Source organism: Anolis sagrei, chromosome 2, assembly GCF_037176765.1.
Source record: "Anolis sagrei isolate rAnoSag1 chromosome 2, rAnoSag1.mat, whole genome shotgun sequence".
Lineage (NCBI taxonomy): Eukaryota > Metazoa > Chordata > Lepidosauria > Squamata > Dactyloidae > Anolis > Anolis sagrei.
The window spans coordinates 17,165,273-17,185,731 of record NC_090022.1 but is presented as its reverse complement, the minus strand read 5'-3'; the positions used below and the strand labels follow the sequence as shown (position 1 = coordinate 17,185,731).

Sequence of the window (20,459 nt, the reverse complement as noted above, 5' to 3'; positions counted from 1 at the left end):
CGAAACGTCAGGAGAGAATGCTTCTAGAACATGGCCACACAGGCCAAAAAACCTACAACAACCCAAGGTATTTAAAGCTACAGTTCCCAGGAACGCATAGCCTTGAGCCATGGCAGTGAAAGTGGTGTCAAGCAGGAGGAAGGGAATCAACACAAAGGCAAGGCATGTCTCTCTGTTCTCTTGCCAGGAGCCTGGAACAGCTTCACGCCACGTGACCGGAAGCGGAAGCCGCGTGTGCTGGCTGACCTAGAAAGGCTCAGACAGGGGGTCGCAGAGAAAGAGGAGGAGAGGCGCCATCAGGAAGACTCCTGGAAGGATTTCAGAGGAAGGGGCTGCAGGTGGGGAATCCTCCCCAGCCTGGGAAGAGGGGAAAAGGTAAGAAGAGAAGAGGGAGGATTAATTGGCAGAGGAAGGCAATCAATTAAAGGGGATTAGAAGGGGGGAGGAGACTGAAGGGGGTGGAGGAAGGGAGGCAGGCCACAAAGAGGGGCCAGGGCCTCCCCTGAAGGGCTTCCCCCTCTTTGAAATCCCCCTTGGTCAGATTTGGAGAGAGGGTTGCCTTCCTCTTGAAAGAAAGACCACAATAATAAGGTTTCAAGAGGGTTTAATGCGTTGTCCAGTAGGCTGGAATCACTGGACTGCATGTCCATACTCCAGTAGCATTCTCTCCTGACGTTTTGCCTGCATCTGTGGCTGTCATCTTCAGAGGTCTGTTGGAAGTGAGGCAAGCAGAGTGTATGTAAATATACCTGTGGAATAACCTATGGGAAGGGATCCCACTGGAGCATTGCAGCGCACCCAAATACCTGGGAGTCACTTTGGACCGTGCTCTGACCTACAAGAAGCACTGCCTGAACATCAAACAAAAAGTGGGCGCTAGAAACAACATCATACGAAAGCTGACTGGCACAACCTGGGGAGAACAACCAGATACAGTGAAGACACCTACCCTTGCGCTATGCTACTCTGCTGCTGAGTATGCATGCCCAGTGTGGAACACATCTCACCACACTAAAACAGTAGATGTGGCTCTTAATGAGACATGCCGCATTATCACAGGGTGCCTGCGCCCCACACCACTGGAGAAATTACACTGCTTAGCTGGTATTGCACCACCTGACATCCGCCGGGAAGTAGCAGCCAATAGTGAAAGGACCAAGGCAGAGACATCTCCAGCTCATCCCCTGTTTGGGTATCAGCCAGCACGTCAACGACTTAAATCTAGACATAGTTTTCTTAGATCTACAGAGACACTCGCTGGAACACCCCAGCAAGCGAGAGTCCAAAAATGGCAGGCCCAAACCCAGCACCTCAATCCATGGGTGATACCAGATGAGAGACTCCACCCTGGGCACACAGAAGACTGGGTGACTTGGAAGGCGCTGAACAGAATGCGCTCTGGCACCACAAGATGCAGAACCCACCTTAAGAAATGGGGCTACAAAGTGGAATCCACGACATGCGAGTGCGTAGAAGAGCAAACTACTGATCACGTGCTGCAATGCAACCTGAGCCCTGCCACATGCACAGTGGAGGACCTTCTTGCGGCAACACCAGAGGCACTCCAGGTGGCCAGATACTGGTCAAAGGACATTTAACCAACTACCAAATTTGCAAAATCTGTGTGTTTTTTTTCTTTTTCTTTTTAATCTCTGTGTTTGTTTTGCTCTGTTAGAATTGTAATACAATGGTATGGTTTCTGATGACACGATAAATAAATCTTCAAAGGTCTGTTGGAAGTGAGGCAAGTAGAGTGTACATAAATATACCTGTGGAATAACCTATGGATGTGAGAGCTGGACCAAGTAGCAACAGTAAGAACTGACCATGGAGACTAGGACGCAAAACAATGGCTTCAAACTACAAGAGAGGAGATTCCATCTGAACATGAGGAAGAACTTCCTGACTGTGAGAGCCGTTCAGCAGTGGAACTCTCTGTCCCGGAGTGTGGTGGAGGCTTCTTCTTTGGAAGCTTTTAAACAGAGGCTGGATGGCCATCTGTCAGGGGTGATTTGAATGCAATATTCCTGCTTCTTGGCAGAATGGGGTTGGACTGGATGGCCCATGAGGTCTCTTCCAACTCTTTGATTCTATGATTCTAATATTGTTAAGATCGTCTGGAGGGGCCCTGCTCTCGGTCCCACCAACCTCGCAAGCGCGCCTGGTGGGGACGAGGGACAGGGCCTTCTCGGTGTTTGCCCCTCGGCTCTGGAACTCCCTCCCACTGGAGATTAGAACTGCCCCTTCTCTACTGACTTTTAGAAAACAGGTGAAAACCTGTCTCTGGAAACTGGCATTTGACGAGTAAGTCAATAACTGGTAGCTATATGGATGGATGGTGATGAACAACGATTTTATTGTGACGACTTGGCCATTGTAATTATATGATTGTATTTTTGATATTTTAATGTGTTAGTGTATTACGGAATGTGATGTTTTTAAGCGATTACTTGTGATATTATTGTTGGAAACTGGCCTGAGTCCCTCCACGGAGGTGAGAAGACTGGTATACAAAAGTTCTATATAAATAAATAAATAAACCTGTGGAATAACCTATGGATGTGAGAGCTGGACAAGTAGCAACAGTAAGAACTGACCATTGAAAAAGAGACTGGTTCAAGATTGGGAAAGGTGGATGGCAGGGTTGTATCCTCTCACCAACCTATTCAACTTGTATGCAGAACACATCATGCGATGGGATCTGGGGCATTTAAGGTATATAGGAATATCTCTACAGTGTACAATGAATGCAGATTGACTCAACATTAACTGCCCTGGCTCAGTGCTGTAGAATTCTGGGATTTGTAGTTTAGTGAAGCACCAGCACTCTTGGGCAGAGAAGGCAAAATATTGTCAAAGGCTTTCATGGCTAGAATCACTGCGTTGTTGTAGGTTTTTTCGGGCTATATGGCCATGTTCTAGAGGCATTCTCTCCTGACATTTCGCCTGCATCTATGGCAAGCATCCTCAGAGGTAGTGACCTCACTACCTCTGAGGATGCTTGCCATAGATGCAGGCGAAACGTCAGGAGAGAATGCCTCTAGAACATAGTCCTATAGCCCCAAAAAACCTACAACAACCAAGGCAAAATACCTTGTAAAACTACAACTCCCACGATACCATAACAATTAAAGAGATGTCAAACTGTATTTATTCCACGGTTTTGATAGATCCTTGGTCCATTTTGGGCAAGACTTACTTTGCTTAAGACTAGACTAAGATATGATATATGATGTTCTTTGCTCAGCCTTTTATTGATGTTACATATTTCATATATGCCTGCTGTCACTCATGAATTTCATAGGGTTTTCTTAGACAAGGAATACTCAAGGATGGTTTGGCCAGTTCCTTGATCTGAAATGCAGTCTTCAGCAACTAGTATTCACTGGTGTCTCCTAATCAACTAACAAGGACTGCCCCTACTTGGCATCCAAGAATACAGAAGATTTAGAGCAGGGGTCCCTAAACTAAGGCCCGGTGGCCGGATACGACCCTCCAAAGTCATTTACCTGGCCCTCGCTTAGGGTCAACCTAAGTCTGAAACGACTTGAAAGCATACAACAACAACAACAATCCTATCCCATCAGCCAAAAGCAGGCCCACACCTCCCACTGAAATACTAATAAGTTTATATTTGTTAAAATTGTTCTTCATTTTAATTATTGTATTGTTTTAAGTGTTTTTTGCACTACAAATAAGATATGTGGAGTGTGCATAGGAATTCATTCATGTTTTTTTACAAATTATAATCCAGCCCTCCAACAGTTTGAGGGACTGTGACCTAGCCCTCTGTTTAAAAAGTTTGAGGACCCCTGATGTAGGGCATTTAGTCCCTTAAATGTCGAGGTACAGTCCTGTATTTCTTTTCATTCCACAGTTTGCCATCTGGCATTATAGTTTCTGCAGGTCTTTGAATGTCAAAGTTTGCAAGATTAGTTGTGCTGGGATGATGGGATGGATGAGCACAGCAGGAGTGACCTGGTTTATTCTTCCCAACTCCTTCTGATTCTCAGCTCCTCTAATTAGAATTGGAGAGGATCTTGGAAAGGAATGAGTTGCTTTTCTGCTTTCTTGTTTTGCATCTTTTTTTTTTACCCTTAACCTGAAACAATGTGCAGCAGTTAAGCATTCATGTTGTGTTTCTGTGGGCAGCATATGTGTGCATTTAACTTGCCTTTCAAGTGTTTTAGGACTCCATCTATTAAATGTCCTTTGACCAGTATCTGGCCACTTGAAGTGCCTCTGGTGTTGCCGCAAGGAGGTCCTCCATTGTGCATGTGGCAGGGCTCAGGTTGCATTGCAGCAGGTGGTCTGTAGTTTGCTCTTCTCCACACTTGCATGTCGTGGATTCTACTTTGTAGCCCTATTTCTTAAGGTTGGCTCTGCATCTCATGGTGCCAGAGCGCAGTCTGTTCAGCGCCTTCCAAGTCGCCCAGTTTTCTGTATGCCCAGGGGGGAGTCTCTCATTTGATATCAGCCATTGGTTGAGGTTCTGGGTTTGAGCCTGCCACTTTTGGACTCTTGCTTGCTGAGGTGTTCCTGCAGTGTCTCTGTAGATCTTAGAAAACAATTTCTTGATTTAAGTCGTTGGCATGCTGGCCGATACCCAAATGAGATGGGCGGGAGATGTCACTGCCTTGGTCCTTTCACTATTGGTTGCTACTCCCCCGCGTATGTCAGGTGGTGCAATACCAGCTAAATAGTGATTTCTCCAGTGGTGTAGGGTGCAGACACCCCGTGATAATGCGACATGTCTCATTAAGAGCCACATCCACTGTTTTATTGTGGTGAGATGTGTTCCATACTGGGCATGCATACTCAGCAGCAGAGTAGCATAGTGCAAGGGCAGATGTCTTCACTGTATCTGGTTTTAATAGAATAATAGAATTGTGTTCTGTTTGTTTGTAATGCACTATAACTCTTTTGGTTCTAGGAGCATAGTGTCTAGATCTAAGGAAGTAATGCTACCCCTCTATTCTGCTTTGGTTAGACCACATCTGGAATATTGTGTCCAATTCTGGGCACCACAATTCAAGAGAGATATTGACAAGCTGGAATGTGTCCAGAGGAGGGCGACTAAAATGATCAAGGGTCTGGAGAACAAGCCCTATGAGGAGCGGCTTAGGGAACTGGGCATGTTTAGCCTGAAGAAGAGAAGGCTGAGAGGAGATATGATAGCCATGTATAAATATGTGAGAGGAAGCCACAGGGAGGAGGGAGCAAGCTTGTTTTCTGCTTCCTTGGAGACTAGGACGCGGAACAATGACTTCAAACTACAAGAGAGGAGATTCCATCTGAACATTAGGAAGAACTTCCTGACTGTGAGAGCCGTTCAGCAGTGGAACTCTCTGCCCCGGAGTGTGGTGGAGGCTCCTTCTTTGGAAGCTTTTAAGCAGAGGCTGGATGGCCATTTGTCAGGGGTGATTTGAATGCAATATTCCTGCTTCTTGGCAGGGGGTTGGACTGGATGGCCCATGAGGTCTCTTCCAACTCTTTGATTCTATGATTCTCTCCTGACATGATAAATAAATAAGGACTCCATCTTCCATCAGGGCAAATCTGATGGAATGAGGAGAGTACAATTGATTTTTTAACCTTCAGTTGCCCCTCTCCTGCTTGTCATGTCTCCTGAAGTGCTGCTATATCGATGTTAAAGTGCTTCAGCTCCATTGCAATAGTAGCAGTCCTGGATTCAGGGTGTTCATTGTCTGTATTATCCAACAGTGCACGTACCAAAGTTTAGACTATGTTTAGGGCAGCTTTTTTAGCCTCCTCTCCTTATTCTTTATTTATTTAAAATATTTATATTCCGCCCTTCTCACCCGGAAAGGGACTCAGGGCGGAGTACAGCATATACACGGCAAACATTCAATGCTGGGACACAAATTCTTATATACATACATAAACATTAAAAACAGTGATCAAAATATTAATATACACCATTTGAAACCGTCCTGGTCATCCACGTCATATCTAATTGGCCTGGCAATCTTTCCTATTGCTGCTTTATTGCCCTGTCCCGAAAGTCTGGTCCCACAGCCAAGTTTTTACCATCCTTCTAAAGGACAGGAGAGAGGGGGCCGGCCTGATCTCACCAAGAAGGGAGTTCCATAGCCAGGGAGCAATCACAGAGAAAGCCCTGTCTCTCATCACCACCAGTCGTGCCTGTGACAATGGCGAGACGGAAAGCAGGGCCTCCCCGGAAGATCTTAATCTCTGCAATAGTTCATAGGGAGAGATGCGTTTGGACAGGTAATTTGGGTCACGGCTGTTTAGGGCTTTATAGGCCAAAGCCAGCACTTTAAATTGTGCCTGGTAGCAAACTGGCAGCCAGTGGAGCTGGCATAACATGGGAGTTGTATGCTCCCTATATGCCACCCCAGTTATTAACCTGGCTGCCTCTCGTTGGACTATTTGAAGCTTCCGAACCATCTTCAAAGGCAATCCCACGTAGAGTGAGTTGCAGTAGTCTATCCTAGATATAATGAGAGCGTGGACCACCAGAGTGGATCCTAAATAGGGCTGCTCAGTTGTGGATATAACTGCCGAACTACTCAACTGCCTCAGACCTTGAGATGGACGACTGACTCCATATCTACTGCCCATGTGCCAGTCTGTGACTAGGGGTTTCCAGATTTCAGTCTTGTTGCCATCACTACTCGCTGATCATCATGGGATATTTATTGGTTCCCTTTTCTTTTTCTTGGAAAATGCCTATCATGGATTTTTGTGTGTGTGTGGAGGTCAGTTCACATCCATCAACACTCATAATGAGGGTCCCATCCAGTGGCATGGTTAACCTGGCAATCGGTGGCTTCTTACCTGTTGCAGCCTTCTTCCACCTTCCCAGTTGTTCTAACATGTACCAAATCATTATCCGCTGAAAAATTCACCTTATACTCAAGTATATATGGTAATTGTTTAAATTTTAATTTTAGAATGCAATACAATATAATTGAGTCCCCTCCGGGGTGAGAAAGGCAGGGTAGAAATGTCGTAAATAAATAAATATAAGTAATGCAAGGCATATATAGCAGAGGTAGTGTAGGATATATTATGTATTATGAGACTTATTTGAGAATAAAAATAAAAATACCTTTTTAAAAAAATCTGTGAGGTTTTTAAGGTGCCTCTACGCATTAGAACGAATACCGTTTGACACCATTTTCACTGCCATGGCACAATATCCTGGAGTCTTTCAATTTATAGCTCGGAGAAGCACCAGCACTCTTTGGCAGAGAAGCTGAAGACCTTGTAAAGCCATTCCTCCGGTGATTTCGTAACATTGAGCCATGGTTGTTAAAATGGTATCAAACTGCGTTAATTCTGTATTGTAATAGATGTACCCAAGACAGCCTCTTTGCATATGAACTTTCCCATGCTTTTTAAATGGAGCCACTTAAAGTCTGGTCTGTGGGCATTGTGCCTGTGTGTCCTGAATGAAAACCTTTTTTAAAATAGCTGTGTGACATAGACTGCAGAACATATTCCAGTAGAGGCTTTGTTCTCTGCTTTGTCCTGACAAATCTGCCTTTGAAGATCGTGTTTGGGATAGATAATACCTGACCTACTTTTCCGAGACATATTTTGTGTGGACAGTTTGAAGAGAAAGATTATCATTCTGAAATATGTATAAATAAAAATGTTATGTTTGTTTGTGGGATTGACATAACTCAAAAACCACTGGACGAATTGACACCAAATTTGGACCTAATACACCTATCAGGCCAATGAGTGATTGTCACTCATAAAAACACTGAAAAACACAGTGGAAGGGACTTAAAATACCACAAAAAAGCAAAAAGATGCTACAGCACATGTGCAAAAATGACTCCCCCGGCAAACAAAACACACAATAGCAAATCCACACTCTCTTCCAGACTACAGCTCCCAGCATCTTCTAGATGAGGCCCTTTAGGAGAGGAAAATGATCCAAATGCACTGCTTCAAAGATGCAAGCTTTCTTCTACTTGGATTTCTTTGAGAGCATCCCCATTCCTGCATATTTCCAATTTCCTATTCCTGGACTGCAACTCCCACCAATCCTCCAGATAGATAGATGGAGATAGGTAGGTAAGTAGATCGATCTGGAGGACAGCTGGGAGTTGCAGTCCAAGAATAGGTAGAGAAGGAAGAAAGGGGAGAAAGAGGAAGGGAAAGAAAAGGGAGGGAAGGAAGGGAAGAGGGAGAGAAGGAAGGAAGGAAAGTGAGAAGGAAAGAAAAAAGGGAAGGAAGGAAATAGGGAGGGAAGGAAGGAGAGAAAGAAAGAAGGGGTGGTGGAAGGTTGGCCTCAGCAATGCGTAGTAGGTACAGCTAGTATGTTATAATCATGAATTCATATTTTCACAATTGTTGGTCTTTCTAGGAGTTAAGATGCCCATTACTCCTGAGCAGCCTTGTCCTTTCGGCATTTGAGGGAAATGATCCCACAGAAGCACTAAAAAATATAAATTATTATAAATTCCATAGTTAATCGTTTACTGCCTTTTTATGAGTGCCTTCCCTGTTACCTGCCAGATTACCACTGCAGAGAAAGGCTCCTCTTGGATGAAAGTGGAAATGGGTCATCCATTTTTAGATCTTTTTCTATGCTTCAGGATTTTTCCTCAGAGTTTATGTCCTATAAATGTGTTTAGATACAAGGCTTGCTTTACAGTGGAATGACACTGCTGGTCTGGCATAAATTAAAACAAGAATAAAGTGAAATCAGCAATAACAAGAAAGAATGGGTCTAGAAGTATGGTGAGTCAAGTAGTGGCAGCTTGGTTTACTTTCATATTTGCTGGGCATTGGTCCCCTCTCTTTTCTGCAGATGCTGTAGGAATTGATATGCTCACCTTGTCTTAGGAGGAAAAAAATCCCACCTTCATTTCTGTGTTGCTGCAACCATTGCATGTTGTTGTTTATTCATTCTGTTGCTTCCAACTCAGATCTCTGTTTTCCCTACAGCAGAAACTGATTCCCTGCAAATACATATCGTGACTCCAAAACGCACTCCTTCCTCTTCCCTTGAGAAAAGGAGCCCAAAGTGTACAGAACCCTGCTTTCCCATAGCAGATCTGACACTCTCCATACACCATCTCTGTCCTTCCTGCTTTCTGTCATACTGGAGAATTATTAGATTGAATCTTTTATAGGAATATTCTGCTGATGTAGTAAATAATTGTCCTGTCTGAAATTATCTTGAGTCTTCACCTCCTGACATAGATGTTTGTCTTCAGGCAATGAACCATTGTGTTCTGGGTTTGACTTGAAAGAGCATTGTCTTTGACTAATGTAAACAGAGTTAATCTGGTTTCTGGTCAGCAAATGTTAACAGATGTGTCTTATCCCTATCACAGTTTACTTTTCAGTTCTCATTAGTAACTTTTAATTACTGTCCATCAAGCTGGTCATTACAGGCCTTAATCTTTTAGAATGGTGTCTCCAAATAATTAGTTCTCATTCATTCACCTTTCATACAATTCCACTCAAACCATATATCATATTATGACACTAACCTCGTAGACATGATTGAAAATCTGTAATTATTTTTGGGACTATCGTGAGATTGAGAAGGGAGCCTCCCCCTGTGTTCCAAGAAGGGATTTTGTTAATTGACAGTATATTTTAGGGTTCTGCAAATTCACAGATGGCAAGAAGATTGTTTGTATTGAACTGAAAGCCTCTTGTATATGGATAGATTCATTGTTAGAAAAAAAGAGTATAAATTTGTTCAGTTTGGTGTGTGCTATGTATGTCATGTCCTAGTAGCCACTTGAATGCCACCTCTCCCTTTTTAATTGCAGAAAAATTATTTTCCTTGATTTTGATCTCCTGACTTGAGCAATAACTGTGGCTGCCAGATCAAGTCGTCATGGAGAAAATGAAGGTTGCCACTCAGCACAATGCAGGTGAGGAAGCAAAAACCACAACTTATAGGTAACATGTTCCTATTTATATCTACAGAAGGCTTGTGAGAATATGTGACCATCTGGAATTCATTAGACTACAAACCCAGAGCCATGTATGAGGGACAACAAAGATTTATTTATGTATTTCATCCATTATCCCATCCTTTTCACCCCTGAGGGAGGACTCAGGGCAGCTTCACAACAAGCACTCATTCAGTGCCATCCACATTCATAAAAATGCTTTTAAAACAATTCATTAAAACATTTCATTAATAAGGCATTTGTTTAAAACCACACAGGTTCAAAATCATAATCATCATATTTAATTACTTATTAATCACCCTCCATCTGAGATGCTCTAGGCGAGTTACAAGCTAAATTGTAAATTGTAAACTCCAAGTTTGTGTCAGCCCATTGTCATTCATATCACCTGAGTCTTATTCTTGATTGCTGCTTCTATCGTTCAAATGCTTGGTCCCTTAACCAGGTTTTGAGTTTCTTTCTAAAGGACAGGAGGGAGGTAGCCAATCTGATGTCACTGGGGAGAGAGTTCCGCAGGCGAGAAGGCCCAGCATTTTCTATTCTTGCCCTAGAATTTGCCATGGAAACCAGTTCCCTCTTTTTTAGGGCAGAGGATCAACCTGTCTCCAATCTAAACCTCGTTTTCTAACTACTTTCTCTTGCTCAGCACTTCCTGATGTGACCGTCAAACTGGAAGAAGGAGAAGAGGAAGAGGAGGAGGAGGAGGATCTGCAGCAGGAGCCAGAGCCCTTTTTAGAAATCAATTCAGGTGAGGACCATGTATAAATATTGTGAGAGGAAGTCACAGGGAGGAGGGAGCAAGCTTGTTTTCTGCTGCCCTGGAGACTAGAATGCGGAACAATGGCTTCAAACTACAGGAAAGGAGGTTCCACCTGAACATTAGGAAGAACTTCCTAACTGTGAGAGCTGAGCTGTTCAGCAGTGGAACTCCCTGCCCCAGAGTGTGGTCAAAGCTCCTTCTTTGGGGGCATTTAAGCAGAGGCTGGATGACCATTTGTCAGGAATGCTTTGAATGTTATTTTCCTGGTTCTTGGCAGGAGGTTGGACTGGATAGCCCACAAGGTCTCTTCCAACTCTATGATTCTATGATGGGAGTTCCACTTATGAAGACCAAATATTTCTCAATCCAGCTTTAGAGGAGAGCTTCTTAAGCCTTTTCCACTTGTGACCCACTTTTGCCCTGAATTTTTTTTTACGTAACCCTAAGCATATTAGTATATAAAATAGGTATAAAATCAGTTACTGATATTAAACAGCATTTGCAAGGCCAATTAAACGTATGGTGATATAGACTCATATAATTTTCCTTTTTATAAAGCACAGCTGAAGCATTTTCTGCAGAGTTCACGGTGAACACTACACAATGTTGTCAACAGATTTGTATTAATGGGTGCCATTCAGAAGCCTTTTACTGTCACCGAATCTTTTGTGATCCAGACATTGAGTTAAGGGAACCCCATTTGGGTTCAGGACCCACCATTTAAGAAGTGCCCTACGTCTTGAATGAAAACACATTCTTTTGTTTTTGAGGCCGGGAAGGCAGTCTAATTCCCTTTCTGTTGCTCAGATTTTCCTGATGTGATAATCAAGCTTGAACCAGAAGAGGACTCCTCCAGCGAACAGCAGACAGAAGACGAGACCTTTCCAGGGATAAGTTCAGGTAACTTGTACAGCAGTGTGAGAAAACCCATTTTCTCGGTGATATCTTACCGCGTTGTTTAGTTGAGAGAAATCTTTTTGCATCATGTATTTGATTCTGAATCTTGCTGATCAGACCACACCTGAACTCACACTGTGTCCAATTCTGGGCACCGCAGTTGAAGGGAGATGTTGACAAGCTGGAATGTGTCCAGAGGAGGGCAACTCAAATGATAAAGGGTCTGGTGAACAAGCCCTATGAGGAGTGGCCTAAAGAGCTGGGCATGTTCAGCCTGCAGAAGAGAAGGCTGAGAGGAGACATGATGAGGACCATGCATAAATATGTGATGGGAAGTCATAGGTAGGAGGAAGCAGGCTTGTTTCTGCTGCCCTGGAGACTGGGACGCAGAACAGTGGCTTCAAACTACAGGAAAGAAAGGAGATTCCACCTAAACATTAGTAACTACAAGAGCTGTCCTGCAGTGGAGCTCTCTGCCCCAAAGTGTAGTGGAGGCTTTTAAGGAGAGGCTGTATGGCCATCTGTTGGGCGTGCTTTGAATGTGCCATCTACAGCGTCCTCTTGTTGCACCTCCCCCCCCCCCATCCTTAATGAAGCCCTAACCCCACTGTTTGTCCCTTTGAGCTCTTCCCTCACAAATACACTTTTCCACTCCTATCTCATCCAGGGTTTTATCATTTTATCTTGTGCATTTGGCCTGCCCATTGTGTTCCATTTTTCACTATGTTATTTTATCCTGCTTATTTTATTCTGTTACTTTATGTATTTTATGGTGATGTAATTTTTTTGTTGCTTTGTATTTTATTTGCTGTATTGTATTTTCGGGCTCGGCCTCATGTTAGCTGCCCCAAGTTCCCTCTGGGGAGATGATGGCAGGGTATAAATAAAGATTATTATTATTATTATTATTATTATTATTATTATTATTATTATTTTCTTGGTGGGGGTTGGACTGGATGGCCCATGAGGCCTCTTCCAACTCTATGATTCTATGATGATCTTCAGTATGGTTCTGGGGCTTGCCATTGTCTGTAGTTTAGGTATTTTTGTAAGCTTTAATGTCATTATCACTGTCTGTATTATTAAACTTCCTTTCCTGCAGACCGTGCTGCTAATTTTATTTGCTTTTCTGAGACAGTAATTCTTTGTGGTCATTAAGTCATTGTGTTTGGTGTGAACATCTAAGTTATCTTATTTATTTAATTATTTATACCCCGCCCTTCTCCCCATGTGGACTAGCAATCACAGAGTCTGATCATAGTTTAAGAAAGCAAATACAAAAATAAAAAATACCCAATCATATCATAGTTTGTGTATTTACATTAAAACACAGTGAAAAATATAATAAACACAATTAAAATTACATTTTAAACTTACCATCCCCACCAGAACCTCCCTTGTACTGTGCCCTCGTTGTTTGTTGTTTATTTGTTCAGTCGCTTCCAACTGTTCGTGACCTCATGGACCAGCCCACGCCAGAGCTCCTTGTCGGCTGTCGCCACCCCCAGCTTCTTCAAAGTCCCTCTATGATCTGCCTTGGAGGCTAAGATCGTCTGGGGAGGCCCTACTCTCAATCCCGCCCCCCTTGCAAATGTGACTGGTGAGGATGGGACACAGACCCTTCTCAGTGGTGGCCCCTCATCTGTGAAACTCCCTCCATAGTGAAATTAGATCTGCCCCCTCCCTCCTGGCCTTCAGGGGAAAAAAACTAAAAACATGGCTTTGGGATCAGGTGTTTGGTCAATAATGGAAGCACGGCAATAAGAGATTGTAAATTAATTTAATGACAACCAATACTGGCTCTGGAATATTACCTGGATTATGTGATTTTAATTGTTGTTTTAATGTTATGTTTAATTGGTTGGTTTTAATGTTTTTTTCTTTATTGATTGATGTATGTATACATGTGGCATTGAATTGCTGCCTTGCAAGGCTGCCTTGAGTCCATTTGGGGGTTGAGAAAGGCAGGATATAAGTATGGTAAATAAATAAATTTACCAGCTTGCGCTTTGCTTAGTTAGGTGAGCACACAGCTTCAACCGTTGTTTACCCCTAAAGGTCTTCCTCTCTCACTTTCTTTCCTTCTTTTGTTAATTCTGCAGCGGAATTTTCACGCGTCAAAACTGATCTGATCTCCTGGCTGGAGCAGAGCCCGTGGTTGCCAAACGCCCTCATCTTGGAGAAGATGGAGGTTGCTTCTCAGTGCAACACAGGTGAACAAAAGTATAACATGTTTGAACTCCGTTCTAGTTTAGGCAGAGCCAGTGTGATGTATACTGAACTAGGACTCTTGAGAGACCAGGGTTTGAATCCATGCTCAACCATGGAAACCTACTGGGTGATCTTAGGCAAGTCCTACTCTTCTCAGGCTTCATCTACACTGCCATATACTGCAGTGTCATAATGCAGTTTAACTGCATTGAACTATGTTATATGGCAGTGTAGACTCATATAATGCAGTTAAACTGCATTATGGTACAGTGTTCCCTCTCTACTTCGTAGTTTGCTTTTCGCGGACTCGCTTTTTCGTGGTTTTTCAATAAATATGAATTTAAAATATTTATTGAAAATATTTTAAATATCCCCACACACACACACAACTTCCTTTCCTTCTCCCCTGCAACTTCCACACACCCTCTCAGCCCTGAATGCTGAGTCTCGCCTGTTACCTGTGAGGACCCTCACGCGGATTTGGTGGTCGTGGTTGGTTAAAATCATGCACTCCAATGCCATGTTTCCCAGTGCAGCCACCGCACTGACAGGGAGGTGGGTGGGGGGGAGCCATAGTGGGAGGAGGAGGAGGAGAGGAAGGTGAAGAAGGAGCGCACGAACTGTAAAGAGGAGGAGGAGGGGAGGGGGAGCCAGGCGTGCGAGAAGGAGCCAGCGGGAAGTGTGGTGTGCAAGGGGAGGGGGGAGGGGGGAAGAGGAGAGGAAAGAGAAGGTGAAAGGATTGAGAGAGAGGCAGAGGGGAAGGGGAGAGAGGAGTGGGCGGTCTAAATGTTGCTGCTCAACTAAAGTGACTGAAGGATTTTGTTTATAAAGTAAAGGAAAAGGGTTATGTAGTGTGTAAGTGTGTGGGGAGGGTTTATAAAGACTTAAAATAGTGTATAACTACTGAAAAAATGTATAAATCTATAGAAATAAAAATGTAATGTTCGTTTGTGAGATTAACATAACTCAAAAACCACTGGGTGAATTGACACCTAATTTGGACAGAATATACCTATCAGGCCAATGAGTGACCATCACTCATAAAAACATTGGAAAACACAGCAGAAGACACCTAAAAAGCAAAAAAATATTACAGAGCATGGTCAAAACCACAAATATATATGCAAACACACATACACACACACAAAACACATATATACAGACTGGGCCACAGCAACATGTGGCAGGGGACAGCTAGTATTAAAATAAATATAGCGTCCCTACTTAGCAGATTTTCACTTATCGTGGGTGGTCCTGGAACGTAACACCCACAGTAAGTGGGGAAACACTGTACTGGATTTTATGGCAGTGTAGATGGGGCCTTCGCCTCAAAGGAAGGCAATGATAAATTCACTCTGAAGCCTTGTGACAGGGTTGCCTTAAAGTTGCCATATTTCAGAAACGACTTGGAGGTACTCAACAGTAAACAGTGCCTCGGCCATGTGGAATTTTGTATTGGACTGAAATCCCCCTGCATGCTGACTCAGCATAACTATTGGAGAAGGATGATGGGCTTGCAGTCAATAGCATTTCAAGTGCTTTCCATTCCAGCTATTGAGTTGTTTTTTTTTAAGTGAATTCTTTTCTTCCCTAGCATACTCTCTCTTCTCCTGGGGTGTAAATAAGTATAATCATAACCATCAAAATCAGTGTTTCTCAACGTAGGGGTCGGGACTCCTGGGCGGGTCGCGAGGGGGAGGTGTTAGAGGGGTTACCAAGAACCATCAGAAAACACCGTATTTTCTGTTGGTCATGGGGGTTCTGTGTGGAAATTTGGCCCTATTCTGTTATTGGTGGGATTCAGAATGCTCTTTGGTTGTAGGTGAACTATAAATCTCAGCAACTACAACCCCCAACTGTCAAGGTCTGTTTCCCCCCAAACTCCTCCAGTGTTCACATTTGGGCATTTTGGGTATTTCTGCCAAGTTTGGTCCAGATCCATCACTGTTTGAGTCCACAGTGCTCTCTGGATGTAGGTAAACTACAACTCCAAAACTCAAGGTCAGTGTCCACCAAACCCTTCCAATATTTTCTCCTGATCATGGGATTTCTGTGTGCCAAGTTTGGTTCAATTCCATCGCTGGTGAAGTTCAAAATGCTCTTTGATTGTAGGCGAACTATACATCTCAGCAACTACAACTCCCAAATGACAAAAATCAATCCTCCCAACCCCACCAGTATTCAAATTTGGGAGTTTTGGGTATTTGTGCCAAATGTGGTCCAGTGAATGAAAATACATCCTGCATGTCCGATATTTACATGACGATTTATAACAGTAGCAAAATTACAGTTATGAAGTAGCAACAATAATGTTATGGTTAGGGGTCACCACCACATGAGGAACTGTATTAAGGGGTTGCGGCATTAGGAAGGTTGAGAAGCACTGATCTAAATCCTTCTATCTTACCTTTTTTATTATTAGCATTTCCTGGTGGGGCAGTCAAGGTGGAACAAGAAGAGGAACCATGTCGTCCAAATCTCCAGGACTCTGAGGTCATCCCAGGGACCAGCTCAGGTGAAGACTATGGGCCTTTCCTTGCCTATGCATTTTTGAGTGTGTTCTCAGTGACAGAAATTGATCATAGAAACAAAGAGTTGGCCCACAAGGGCCACCAGTAGGGCTTTCTGAATGACCAGTTCCATTGACATGCGACTGATAACACTTTAATTGCCATGGCTCAATGCTGTGGAATCATGGGAGTTGTAGTTCTACAAAGTCTTTAGCCCTTTCTGCCAAAGAGTGCTGGTGTCTCACCAAGCTGTAAATCCTAGGATTCCATAGCAGTTAATATAAAGCGTCAAACCCACCCTATATATTGGTGTCATCTTGTTATCAAAACTCTGCTATCCTTTTAATTTTACTGCTAACAGTACAGGAAACTCTTCATACATGAAGTACATTTATTTATCGTGTCAGAAGCTAATTGAGAGTACCGCTGTAATGTATTTAAAAACACAATCAAAGTATGTTTTTAAATACATTACATTTAGCATTATGCTAAATGTCCTTTGACCAGTAGCTGGCCACTTGGAGTGCCTCTGGTGTTGCTATAAGGAGGGCCTCCATTGTGCATGTGGCAGGGCTCAGGCTGCATTGTATCAGGTGGCTCTGCATCTCCTGGTACCAGCGTGCAGCCTGTTCAGCCGCCCAGTCTTCTATGTGCCTAGGAGGGAGACTCTAATTCAGGATCAGCAATGGATTGAGGTTCTGTGTTTTAGCCTGCCACTTTTGGACTCTTGCTTGCTGAGGTGTTCGAGCGAGTATTTCAGTAGATCTTAGAAAGCTATTTCTTGATTTATGTTTTTGGCATGCTGGCTGATACCTGAACAGAGCATGGGCTGGAGATGTTAATGCCTTGGTCCTTTCATTGCTGGCTGCTGCGTCCCGGCAGATGTCATGTGGTGCAATACCAGCTAAACAGTATAATATATCCAGTGGTGTTGGGCATAGACATCCTGTGATAAAGCGTGATGTCTCATTAAGAGCCATATCTGCTGTTTTAACGTGGTGAGATGTGTTCCACACTGGGCATGCATATTCAGCAGCAGAGTAGCAAAGCGCAAGAGCAGATGTGCTCTTCGCTGTGCTTGGTTGTGATCCACAGGTTGTGCCAGTCAGCTTTCATATGATATTATTTCGAGCACCCACTTTTTGCTTGATAGTCACGCAGTGCTTCTTGTAGGTCAGAGCACGGTCCAGAAGTAACTCCCAGGTATTTGGGTGTGCTGCAATGCTCCAGTGGGATTCCTTCCCAGGTAACCCTCAGAGTTCGAGATGCTTGTCTGTTCTTAAGATGAAAAGCACATGTCTGTGTTTTAGATGGATTAAGAATCAGCTGGTTCTCCCTGTGGTAGGCAATAAGAACACCTAAAGCTTCGGAGAGCTTCTGTTCAACCATTTCAAAGCTCCTTGCTTGGGCAACTTGCAGCATGCGACCAAACAATGAAATACATGCAATCCTACTTATTTAATTGAAAAGTTGGTATTGAAGACAAAATTCATAGGGAAAGAACAGGGTCAGGTTTCTAAACCACAAAAAGGAAGAGTATTTCAACAGTGGGTTGTTGTAGGTTTTTTCAGGCTGTATGGCCATGTTCTTTCCTCCTGGTGTTGGAGGAAAGTGCTGAGAGTGCCTTGGACTGCGAGAAGATCCAACCAGTCCATCCTCCAGGAAATAAAGCCCGGCTGCTCACTGGAGGGAAAGATACTAGAGACAAAGTTGAAGTACTTTGGCCACATCATGAGGAGACAGGAAAGCCTAGAGAAGACAATTATGCTGGGGAAAGTGGAAGGCAAAAGGAAGAGGGGCCGACCAAGGGCAAGATGGATGGATGGCATCCTTGAAGTGACTGGACTGACCTTGAGGGAGCTGGGGGTGGTAACGGCCGACAGGGAGCTCTGGCGTAGGCTGGTCCATGAGGTCACGAAGAGTCGGAGACGACTGAACGAATGAACAACAACAACATGGCCATGTTCTAGAGGCATTCTCACCTGACATTTCGCCTGCATCTATGGCAAGCATCCTCACTACCTCTGAGGATGCTGGCCATAGATGCAGGCAAAACGTCAGGAGAGAATGCCTCTAGAACATGGCCATATAGCCCGAAAAAACCTACAACAACCCAGTGATTCCAGCCATGAAAGCCTTCGACAGTATTTCAACACATTTTCAGCATTTTGATATCGACAGTGAGTCCTGGAACCAAATTCCAGCAGATACCAAGGATCACTGTATTAGGTGGTTTCCCCTATATGAGGCCCACTGTAAATGTGTCAGCAGAAGGCTTTCTTCTCGTCTCCCCCCAGGTTTTCCTTACTCTTTTGAATATGTTTTTCTCAATGTCAAACGCTCTCTGTGACAGAGAAGAAGCGCCTTTTCTCATCTGCTTCCCCATAAGTCTTGTTCTTCTCCGATTCACAGAGTTAGAAATGGGATTTCGGCCTCAACCCGAAAAGACAGCGGTTGAAGCAGGTCAGGTAAGAAGCACTTTTTCACAGTTTGATAGATTTACAATGGAGGTAAAAAGCAGCAAATTTGGAAACCTGTTGGAATTCCTGCAGCCACAGAATCCCTCACCAGTTCCAAGGTCCATAAGAGACCTATCTGATCTCCAGATCTGGGTCTCTATCAAAATTGTCTGCAATGGGTGAGGCAGCGTGGAGTCTTCATGAGCCCTCCAAAATTGATGTGACCGTTGCATTCTTTCTAGTCATTTCCAGCTTACAGTAAACCCCAAGATGAACCCATTATGCAATGGATTTGGAGTAGCACTGCCTTTGGGCCTCTGACCAGTGGGAGTCTCCTTTCTTGCCTTGAAGGACAAGATGGCAAAAATGTTCTCTCTCTTTATAGACCTTGCCTCTGAGCAGTAAGATGCATCACAGCCCAATATCTTTTGGAGGGCCTCATATGCATTGTCCTTGTCTTACTACAATACTTACTATTCAATACTTACTACTGTAGAAGTATTGAAATATTTGTCTATCCTTCACAAAACATTTAGCTTTGATAAAACAAATGACATAGTATTTATGCTGGGCTGCAAGATCCATTGGAATTACAGATTGAGTATCCATGTTCTTAAATATTTTCAGAGAATAGCTCAGTACAATAACAGATTTGAAAGATGTGCAATGACTATGGCTAAGGCTTGGATTACGATTACGGATGGTGCGATTTTAATATGGAATGTAATGTTCTTAAATGCTTAATATGTATTATTTTTTATTTAATTTTAATATTATAGGAATTGTATGTGTTTCGAGGCATTGAATAATTGCCTATATGTATGCCGCCTTGAGTCCCCTTTGGAGTAGAGAAAGTTAGGGTATAAACAGGGCATCCCAGTGGGTTAAAGCGCTGAGCTGCTAAATTTGCTGACCGAAAGGTTGCAGGTTCAAATCTGGGGAGCGGCATGAGCTCCTGCTGTTAGCCCCAGCTTCTGCCAACCTAGCAGTTCGAAAACAAATGAGTAGATCAATTACCTCTGGCAGAAAGGTAATGGCACTCCATGCAGTCATGCCAGCCACATGAGCTTGGAGGTGTCTATGGACAATGCCGGTTGTTTGCCTTAGAAATGGAGACAAGCACCAACCCCAAGAGTCAGTCATGACTGGCCTTAATGTCAGGGGAAAACCTTTACCTTTATCTTAAATAAATAATAAATTACGGGGCTTTCTTGGCAAGATTTGTTCAGAGAGGGAGTTGCCTCTGCTTTCCTCGGAGGCCGAGGAACGGTTACTTGTACAGGATTTCAGTGGGTTTCTGTGGCCAAGATAGGATTTGAATTCTGATCTCCCAGGATCCTTGTTCAGTGCTTAAATCACTAGGCCATTCTAGCTCTTCCAGATCATTATAGTAACTCTGAAGTGGTTTACAACTCACACGTTGGGAAACATGGAAGAACTTATATGTGTACTTACACTTAAGTGCTAAATGTTGGTTGGTTTAAGTCAGTGTTTATTGGTTCGAGTATTGTTTTGGACTCAGAAAACCAGGATTCAAATCTTGCCAAAAACCAGCAGGAGAGTGTACATTTAATATTGCTGTAAGTTGGAAATAGATGGCACAATGGGTTAAACCGCTTAGTTGCTGAACTTGCTGACCGAAAGGTCAACAGTTTGAATCTGGAGAGCTGGGTGAGCACCCGTTGTG

At 43.5% G+C, this 20,459-nt stretch overlaps 1 protein-coding gene across 1 annotated transcript in view; it reads left to right on the top strand.

Annotated features, from left to right (window-relative positions):
- Positions 1-227: 227 nt before the first annotated feature.
- Positions 228-20,459, top strand: part of LOC132765239 (zinc finger protein 420-like) — a 30,477-nt gene continuing 10,245 nt past the window's right edge. The window contains exons 1-7 of the mRNA XM_067465125.1: positions 228-375; positions 9,789-9,893; positions 10,582-10,683; positions 11,503-11,595; positions 13,695-13,805; positions 16,226-16,318; positions 18,726-18,781. Of these exons, the coding sequence (XP_067321226.1) occupies positions 9,857-9,893; positions 10,582-10,683; positions 11,503-11,595; positions 13,695-13,805; positions 16,226-16,318; positions 18,726-18,781 (492 nt within the window). The 5' untranslated portion in view covers positions 228-375; positions 9,789-9,856. The remainder of the gene's footprint in view (positions 376-9,788; positions 9,894-10,581; positions 10,684-11,502; positions 11,596-13,694; positions 13,806-16,225; positions 16,319-18,725; positions 18,782-20,459) is intronic.